The following is a 10,007-nucleotide window of genomic DNA, read 5'->3' as shown; positions in this document are numbered from 1 at the left end:
GGCAAGAAAGTGCTCACCTCCTTCGGGGAAGCCATCAAGAACCTGGACAACATTAAGTCGACCTACACCAAGCTGTCCGAGCTGCACTGTGAGAAGCTGCACGTGGACCCCGAGAACTTCAGGGTGAGCTGTGCTTGCTGTCCCACTCCCTTCCCTCTGTTGTGCTGTGCTTTGAAATGGGATATTACCACCAGAAACACTGTCTAATGGTACTTTCTTTGGGTGGTGGAGGCAGAGTGTCTGTGTAGTACCCAAGTGAGAGGGTGGCTTGTGTAGGACTGTTTGCAAGAGTGTGGATGACTCTTTTTATTTACATCTAAAGAGAAAAGAAAGAAACTTAGCATTTTGCAGGTTGGGTCTTTAAGCCAAATTACTTGAACATCTCCAAAAAAAAAAGGGAGAATATAGTTTCAAGGGGCTTGGGTGGGTTGGTGGGTTCTTTGTTGCTTTTTTTCCTGAAAAATGAAGCAAATGCTGTTTTCCCAAAACGCAGAGGTTTCTGTGGAAAGACTGAAGATTTTGTTAGTACCAGGGAGCACAGAGTGAGCCAGTGCCCATAACCAGCCCTGCAGCCCATCCGAAGAGGAAGGGAGTCTGAGGAGGAAAAGGAGGAGCATGCAGCGTGTGAGAGTTGTTCCAGGAGGGGAACTCGCCATCGGGAAGAAGTCAGGGGAAAGGACATATATGGGTTGCATGGGTAGGGGGGGGAGGATGAAGGAAGGATAGGGACTGGAGAGAAGGCTGCAGTGGGAAAACCAGAGAGACAGAGAGCTCGGATAAAGGAAGAAACTGTTTAGACACGGCAGGACAGGGTGAGCTTGTGTGCAGCAAGAGAGCAGTATCTTCTTCCAGAGGCTGTGGGTCCAACAGCTCAGCCCCAGCTCAGGGATGTCCAGTCCCTTCTCCCTTGTCTGCTGCACACAACAGTTTGAGCATCACTAACCCTGCCTGTTCTCCTCTCTCTCCTCCAGCTCCTTGGAGACATCCTAATCATCGTCCTGGCTGCCCACTTTACCCGGGATTTCACCCCCGCTTGCCAGTTTGCCTGGCAAAAGCTGGTGCGCGTCGTGGCTCACGCCCTGGCCCGCAAGTACCACTGAGCACCCCAGGTCTGACCGTGTGAGGAAGAATCCCTGCTCCACCACGAGCACCTTGAGCATGAGGAGATGCCCGTTGGGTGCTGACAGCCTAAAACCAAATAAAAACCTTCCGGCACCACGACTGCAGTGTCCCTGTCTCTGTGCTGGGGAAGGAGGGGGACCCAGGGCAGCTTGTGATGCCATCCGTGCGTGGGTGTATTTCTGGTTCCCAAGGGCTGTGGCAGGCAGTTCCCTCAGCTCTGCAGTGCTCTCTCATGAGCGCTCCCTGACAGTGCACGCACGGGGGCTGTGGAGAGAAAACCCACGCGAAAGGCCCTGACACCTGGGAGTGTTCTGGGGGGGTCATAGGAGTGATGAGGGGTGGCAAAGACTCCACATCTGCTCTCCCAGCTCTGCGTGAATGTGAAATAGGGTGAAGCCAGCACTATCCAGAGCAGAGAGTTCCCAGCCCGGCCGTTGCTATTCCCAGGACGCTGGCACCTGCCTTGCCCTGCTCCAGGGCTGTGGGTGCACGGTCCTTGGAGAAAGGGTACGGGAGAAAACCTTTGAGCTGTGACTGGTGGGAGGTTCAGGAGATGTCCACCTCATCTAGCTGTATCAGCCGTGCTAACAGCAGATACTTCTTCCCCAAGATGGGTTGATCATGCTGATCCACGCAGCAGACCCTCATGCCCAGGCACCCACAGGCCCAAAGACCCCCTCTCTCCAGACTGAGGCCATTCAGTTCCCAACATCAGCCGGTAAACAAAGCCCACCATGATAATGGGTTGGAGCAAGGCTGTGGATCAGGCTTGGTTTTTCATTCATTGAGGCAAAGATGACAAGTTTAACCGTTTTTCAGATTCTGCTGCACACCATCTCTCTGGGGGGCTGGCAGGTCACCGTGGGATGGAGGCAAAGGGGATGGGACAAGGTGCTCCCTGGTCACCAGGCAGCCAGAGGAGGTGGAGAACAGTGGTATGATCAGGACTATGCTCCCCCGTGGGTGTGTCAGCCCTATTTTGATTGCCCTTATACCCGTTGTCATGGTCATACAGCTCTGTGGCAGGCACAGAGCCACCAGCCTGTCAAGGGGCATGGGAAAAACCACGTCTGCCTCCAGGAAGGTGAGGCAGCAGGTAAGAAAGAGCTGAGACACACGTGGGCGCAGGGTGTTTGCCACGAGCAAGGATGGCAGCACCTCTGGCACAGCAGAGAGCCCAGCATCAGTGAGGGCCAGCACAGAGAGGAGATGATGCAGGACTGGAGGAGGCTTTGTTGTGCTTTTCCAATATACAGAATAACACAATTTCCAATGCTCGTCGTGACATAAACAGAATAAGGTGAAATCTGGGATAAGGTGTTCTCCACACCCAGGGAGTGTGGTCAGCAGAGGAGCTGTGACCACAAGGCTGGTCCAGCGCTCACCCCTGCGAGCTGCTCTTGGTGTCCTCTCGCTTCTTAGGAATTACAACCTCAGCAGCCCAGATTTGGTTCACAGCTGGTTTAGAAATGATAAAAAAATCCAGAATCCCTACATATTGCATCCTGCAGCCCTGAAATGGCAGGAAGCTCATGCTACCAGGTTGTTCTTCGCTTTCACAGCAGCCTCTCTCAGACTTGAGACAGCATCCCAGACCTTTGATGAACGAGCACACTGTGTTGCTTTGGAAAGAAAGGAGAGGAATTTCTACAACGGCAGCACGGACTAATAACTAAATAGATTTCATGAGAGGAGCATTGCTTCTTGTGAAAGTTGGTAGGAAAAGGCATTAGGAAACAGGGATATATTGTAAAAATCGGAAAACAGCTGTGATACCTGTTCTTCCTGAGACACCGGGAGACGTTCACCTCTCCTCCTGAGTCTTCCCTCCTGCAGACCCACCGTGAAGGTGGAGCCCCCGGGTGCAATGGAAGATAAAACATTTTATCTCATAGTAGACATTGCTTGCAGTTTTCACAGGTGCTAAGAAAAAGAATCAGTCAAATATCTGTGCTAAGATAATTGATGGAGTCTGTGCAATGAAAAATCTGTTCATACGTCTTCTGCTTATGAGAGAAGCATTCAAGCTTTTTCTACAGCGAAATCCTCTTGTTAACTGCTGTGACATATTGCCTAGAAATGGAACCTTAAAAACTCCTGCTTAAAGCTATAATGAGTTAATCGAATCCCAGAGCCTTTTAAAGAATTCTTATTTGAAGTTTAATGTTGGTCTAGGGAGCAAGCTAACTGGAGGACTATCAGGTATAATTATTTTTTATGTCCTGATCTCTACACTTACCAAAATAACAGGAGCAGAAAAAAAACAAATCCCACACCAGTTCTCTTGAAATCTTAGCGTAAGCTAAAAATACTCTTTAACTGAGTCTGTACTGCTCCTCCTGGTTTTATATATATAGTAAGGCATAATTTAATACCTCTAGAGAGAATTCCCTGTCAGGAGCAGCAGCATAATAGAGCATCTCAGAAGACAGGTCTTACAGCTGGCAGGACTGGAATACAATCACAACAAAATTCAGCCACCCATGTGATGTGTTTGGAGTGTTTTCCCATACTTCTTGAAATGAGGATGAATGGTAATGTACTTGTTTTGATTTTGCAAAAGATGCTTTATTGCTTTTGAGAAGTAAATAAAGACATTGTTTTCTCCAAAAAACAGCTGCCTAATGGCTCTGTGCTCTTGCAGCGACTGTTTCCGGTAGTTTATCCCACTGCACATAACATCACAGGTGTATATTTGGGCAGAAAATCCATCTGCCTGTGAAATGAGGGGATGCAGCCCATAGGAAAGGACTTAATCCATAGGGCCACAAGCTGTCACACGGGTGAGACTGGAGGGACTGGGCCAGCTCTGCTGTGTTTTGTGCAAGGACTGGCTGGGAACACAGTCACAGCCTTTTCCTGTGTCACTACCAAAAGCTGATGTCACGGCAACTGCAGCACTGCTGTAAAAAAAACACAAGAAATATCACTTGGTTATTAAGAGATTTTCCAGGCATGCCCCTTGGTAGGTTTGGAGAAATGGAGGTCTGAAACCACAGAGTAACTGATCTCAGTTGATCTGCCTCATCTTTCCTTTCTTCCAGCCCCTCACCTCCTCTCACCTCTGCTTCGTGTCCTTCCAGCCCAAGTTCACTTCAAGAAGTGAACCAGACACATTTTTTTCTATCCCAAAACAGAAGTGGCAGGGATAACATTTCCGAGACAAAGAGGAGTTTCTCTTGCATATCCCAAAGACTCATCCACAAAAATTTAGAAAAAACTTGACTGTGAGGGAGCCGGAGCCCTGGCCCAGGCTGCCCAGGGAGGGTGTGGAGTCTCCTGCTCTGGAGACTTTCCAACCCGCCTGGACGCGTTCCTGTGGGGCTGCCCTGGCAGGGGGTGGCACTGGGGAATCTCTAGGGGTCCCTTCCAACCCCAGCATTCTGTGATTCTGTGTTCTGGCCGAAAGGGCAGAAGTTCTCACTCTCTGACAGAAAGTGAATTCAGAAATCACATTATTCTTCCTTTTGTTTGTTTTGCTTTTGCTGGAAGCCTTTTACCATATCTCCCTCAGTCATTTTTTGCCCAAGATAAATGTCAGCTGCTCTGCAGACAGGTCCCCAAGCTCCACCCCTGCACTAGAGAGCTGGGTATTCACCACACAGTGACAGACATTTGATGTGATTTAGATAAATCCACACCAACAAACTGCAGTGGCTGAAGGAGGTTGGAGAAGCTGGTCCACACAGCAGAGCCGTGTGGATGGTGGGGAGGACACACTGGTCCCCAGAGAGCAGAGCATATTCCCTCCCCTTACCTGACAGGTCACAAATGGGAGGATCATCTTCTGGGTCTTCCTACTCAGCATTCCAGTACAGTCTCTATGTACTGGTCATGTCTCAAACAGTCAAACAAACTGCTCGTGCTCCTCCTTTGCCCTCTCTCTACCCTTCATCTTCTGCCAGGGAAGAATCTCCTTCCATGCAGGAGAATGTTTTGCTTTGGGATAGCTTTTTTGGGAAGTTTCTCTTTACTTTTTACTAATAATTTTCATTTTATGTACGTGAGTTTTCAGTGTTTGATGGCACCAGAGAGGAGGAACCCCTCCCAGCAGCAAAGAAAGGCGAGACAATTAGTCTTGGCCCTTCCTGTGTGTTTGAATGTGTCCCAGATAATTAGCTGACATGCAGGGAGCTGAAACAGCTTTGTCAGGCACGATCTGTGCTTGGATCATTGCTGGATCATTTTCCACTGGCACCATGGGACAATATTTCAGCAAAACACTCCATAAACAAGAGCCCTTGCTTTAGCTTTCTCTGTTTTGCCTGTTTGTTTTAGTTGCCCTATCCATAACATGGGGAAAATAAAATGTATGCATCTTTAAAAGGGTTTATTGGGAACCTGCTGCTGATGTTTGATAAATTATGTGTATTTAAGTGTGCTCTTGCATGGCCGAAAGGTAGGTTCAACATCCACCTGTGCTGGTGCATGCTGAGCCTGGGGACACTGCACCTACCTCCCTTCTGCAACCCTCCCTCCCCAAAGTTTTGCCATGGAAAAACACAGAGAAAGAAGAGCGAGGCATTGCTTTTGCACTGCAAGGCTTGGCAGGAATGTGTGTATTTTTCTGGGGGGTGCAAAGATCTGAACATGTGCTCAGCACTGGTGAGGCCACAGCTTGAGCACTGTGCTCAGTTTTGGGTCCCTCACTACAAGAAGGACACGGAGGTGCTGGAGCGGGTCCAGAGAAGGGCAATGGAGCTGGGGAAGGGTCTGGAGAACAAGTGTGGGGAGAAGCAGCTGAGGGAGCTGTTCAGCTGGAGAAGAGGAGCCTGAGGGGAGACCTCATCGCTCTCTGCAGCTCCCTGAAATCCAGGAGGTTGTAACGAGGTGGGATCAGGCTCTTCTCACAAGTTGCAAGCAATAGGACAACAGGAAATGGGCTTAAATTGTGCCAGGGGAGGTTTAGATTGGATATTAGGAAAAAACTCTATACTTAAAGAGTGATGAGACATTGGAACAAGCTGCCCAGGGCAGAAATGGAGTCATCATCCCTGCAGGTGTAGACGTGGCACTTTGGGACATGGTTTAGTGGTCATGGTAGTGCTGGGCTGATGGCTGTACTTGATGATCTTAGAGGTCTTTCCTGAACTTAATGATTCTATGATTCTATTTTATGCAAAACTCAGTGATGAATTCTAAGCAGTGTTTCCGGGACGTTGCATCTCTGTCTTACCTCCACATCTAGTTGGCAAGTGCAGAGCAGGAGTTTCACCCTGGATCCAACACCTATGCTTGGGGCAAATAATTAACTTTATTCAATGCCTGATATTTAAAAAATTCATGATTCTATTTTAAAAGGGACAAAAAATCTAGTGAAAACTAATTATTTTTTTTTTTCAATTGCTGCTCTAATGAGCATTTCCTAAACATTTGTGATGTTTGTGTTTGTGCTTGCAGCACTTACCTCAATGAAGGGGTACACCAGGTACGGAAGGGAGTACCATCACCTCCCCAGAGCGTGCGGCTGGTTTGCATTTCACGGCCTCAGCCTCCGCAGCAGGTCCCAGGTGGCTGTCATTGCTGCAGAGACTTAGAGGCATCACAAAGCCAGACAGCTTCCTCTGCATGGGAAGCACTCAGGCAGGAGTGTGGTCACTGCTCCTCCGCATCTTCTGCCTAAGGACTTCAGGCGAGCAGAGGTAAGGCACTCCCATGTCAGCCTTGCTTCATCACCAGTATTTTAATTTTGGGTGGGTCATTTTCCATTCCGATTTTGTGATGAAGAGTAGCTTCTGTTCACATCTAGCTGGCTTATCTATCACTGTGCATTCCTTCAGCTGTTTCACACCCTCCCTCCCTCCTTCCATCTCCATTTGTAGTGCTGTGTTTAACCCCACAGATGTTCAGCAAACACCTCCCTACCTCCTACGACCAGTTTTTACTGTCAAGCATGATGTCATAGAGAATATCTCTTTGGTCTGTTGTCCCAGCTGCGTCCCTTCCCATGCTGTACAGTTCCTGCCTACTTGCTGGTGGGGCAATGTGAGAAACAGAAAAGACCTTAATGCTGTGTAAGCACCGCTTAGAAATAAATAAAACGTCAGTATTTCCTCAACACTGTTGTGGTCACAAATCCAAACCGTGTCCGTATGAGCTATGAAGAAAATTAACTCCATGCTAGCCAAAGCCAGTGCACCCTCCAAACCCATCAGCCGACTGCACGGACAGCTCCTGCCAGTACAGCCCTTGGCTGCCCGTTCCTCTATCCTTCTTTCTACATCATCTATCCATCTATCTACATACATGGTCATCATCCGTCCCTGCTTTCCCCACCGTTTTTTCCTCTCAGTGTTTTCCACAGCTCGTGAGGCTTTTGCTGCAACCTGGGGCACTGCAGGGATGCCACTGCTGCTGTCGGGGGGAGAGTGTGGATATTTCTATAGAGAGTAACGGCCAGTGTTATAACAGCACATTTCAGCCAGGATTTAAAACCCCAAGAACCACGTTTTTTGATGGGATCTTTCACAAAACACAAGTTATGCTCCCTCTGCCGATGGAAGCGGCTGGTGCCAGACACACAGAGATGGTGGACCCGTTTCTCTGCTCCTTACTCGCCGAGAGCCTGACAGGTGGTGCTGTGCAGCATGATCGAGCAAGGATTATGCGTTGTCTGAGGCTCCGTGTTCATCCTTTTGGGCAGAAGCCGAGCATCCGGAGGAGATGGATAGTGCACTCCTCCCACCCCATGGCATGGCACCCACCCTGCCAGTGGGAATTCATCCCTTCCCTGGATGCAGACACTTCGCTGATATGTCTCAACAAGGGCAAGAATAAAAGGAGGGTGGGAGGAGCAGGTGGGAAATATTCCTTCCTCATCCTCACTGTGGAGCAATCAAAATGAACAGCTTTGTGGAGAGGCACTGGAGAAGGAAGAAAGGGTAGGAATCCCAGTCTCTGGGGCAGCCCCATGGGTGAAGGACAGGTCTTTTCCCAGTTTAATGAATATTTATTCCAGCCAGAACAGTTGATATGCATGCAATCAACACAGCAATCCTTCTTTTTTTTTTTGTGGGACATGAAGAGCGCATTTACAGCTGATGAGGAGTCAGTACATCCAGATTCAAACACTTAAATCTATATTTTCATGTTGAAGATAATTAGAGCACCCTGGAAAGCTGTCTGCTAATTAGCTGGCAAAGTAAAGAGTGCAGGCACAGATGTCTGGAGCTTTGTCTCTGAAGTGGGGCGGCTGGAAATAAACTAATTCCATTTTTCATGGCACACTAAGGAGTTTAGCCACATGCCCTCCAATTAAACAATGCCACGTTCCCTGTTTGTGTAGACAGATGGAGTGTGAATTCCTTGAGTGCTGAGGGCTGGAAAAGTTTAACTTCTTCCACATCACCCACTGCAGCCCCTGAAGACAGCGGCAGACAAGCCAGAAAAATAATTAGCGTAGGTTAGAGGAGCACTTTATAACTTTGGTATTTTTCTAGTTATGCCTCAAAAGGTACTGCCTTTTGTATTTGTATTAGTATTTGTATTTTGTATTCAAAGCTCAAACACTTCAGGCACGGCTTCTCTTTTGTGATTTGTATTTCTCATAGCACTGTATTTCCCTGACAGATCTGGGGGCTGTGGATTGGAAGCCCTTGGTTGACAGATCTGTAGAAGAAATGGGTTTGTGTACACATTGTTTAATTTTACCTGTAACTGTCAGCTGTTTTTTGCTAAGAATTATACCTGCTGTGTGCATTACTAACACATACGTTGACTGAAATACCTGTCACTTTGAATAGCTCGATGGGCTGTCAGTAAGAACTATAGTAACGGCAGTAGCAATTAGAATGGTAAATAATCTCTGAAGTGAAGGGAAACCATAGCATTCTAAATTTGCCAATGTCTTACCAAATTTAGGCCCCTCCTGGGGGATCAAAGTGGGTGACAGATAAATTTCAGTAGTTGCTGCTGTTTCTGCAGCTCCCTGGAATGCTTGTCAGAGAGCTCGGTCCCATGGTGTCAGGAGATGCACAGACACAAAATAGGGAGAAAACTGCAGCCTTTTCCCCTTTCCCTCCCACTGAAAGGTGGGTTAAACAACAGAAAAGGGTGTGAGTGGAGGACCGGAGGTCAAGCAGGACTGGATCTCCCAAGAGCCAAACCATGGTCCAAACTCAGTGGCCGGGCAGGGACCAGTGGTTTGCAGAGTTCGTGCACAGGGTGAAAGGTGAAAACCTGAAAATGCAGCAAGTAAGCTGAGGGAGCTGATGGGGCAAGCAAGGACAGACAGCAGGCTGGAGGAGAAACAGCCTGGGAGGGGAAACGGGCATCTGTCATCTGCTGCAACAGCCCATGGGCAAGGGGAGGGCTGCTCAGAGGAGCAAGGATGGTGAGAGATCCACCATGGTCCTCCTGCAGTGTCCTGCATGAAAATGCACGGAGTGAGGCTGTGGGCATCGGGGACTGTGAGTGGAGGTGTGGGAAAGGCTGAGGATCAAGGCAACAGGCTGCAAATCTGATGTAGAGAGCTGGGGAGGGACCCATGTGGAAGCAGAGACCACAGCCCGAGTGCCAGGGAAGGATGATGATGTTGCTCACAGTAACTGAGAGAAGAGGCTGTAGCCAGGTCTGGGAGGGATATAGCCCTAGCGCAGTAACTGATGGGATCATTGACTTTACAGTTGAGGAGCCTGAGGAAAATAAAGCAGGAGAAAGGACTGAACCAGCATTGCAAAGTGCTCATCTCTACTCTGGCACATCTTCAAGGAGGAGAAATGAAATGAGATCTCCATGCCGAGACACCAGACTGTTCCTTTTCATTGCCCTGTAAAATCTAATCCTGCATTCCCTTCGAATTGCTAATGAAAAAGGGTCTTTAACACAGACAGGGCTCAGCGTGGAGCAAGCATGTCCCCAGGGAACAGCAGTCACATCCTGGCTTT

The 10,007-nt window shown here is 48.5% G+C and overlaps 1 protein-coding gene across 1 annotated transcript; it reads left to right on the top strand.

Moving 5' to 3' along the window:
• Positions 1-6: 6 nt before the first annotated feature.
• On the top strand, positions 7-1,100 carry LOC104271586 (hemoglobin subunit epsilon; the record flags this gene model as incomplete). Its single annotated transcript, XM_009866299.1, has 2 exons — positions 7-123; positions 972-1,100. Coding segments are annotated over 2 exons (246 nt in total), but the record flags the coding sequence as incomplete, so codon positions are not given.
• Positions 1,101-10,007: the final 8,907 nt, after the last annotated feature.

Source organism: Apaloderma vittatum, unplaced genomic scaffold, assembly GCF_000703405.1.
Source record: "Apaloderma vittatum isolate BGI_N311 unplaced genomic scaffold, ASM70340v1 scaffold14093, whole genome shotgun sequence".
Classification (NCBI taxonomy): Eukaryota; Metazoa; Chordata; class Aves; order Trogoniformes; family Trogonidae; genus Apaloderma; species Apaloderma vittatum.
The sequence above is the reverse complement of the archived record's forward strand: the minus strand, read 5'-3'. Positions and strand labels throughout refer to the sequence as shown.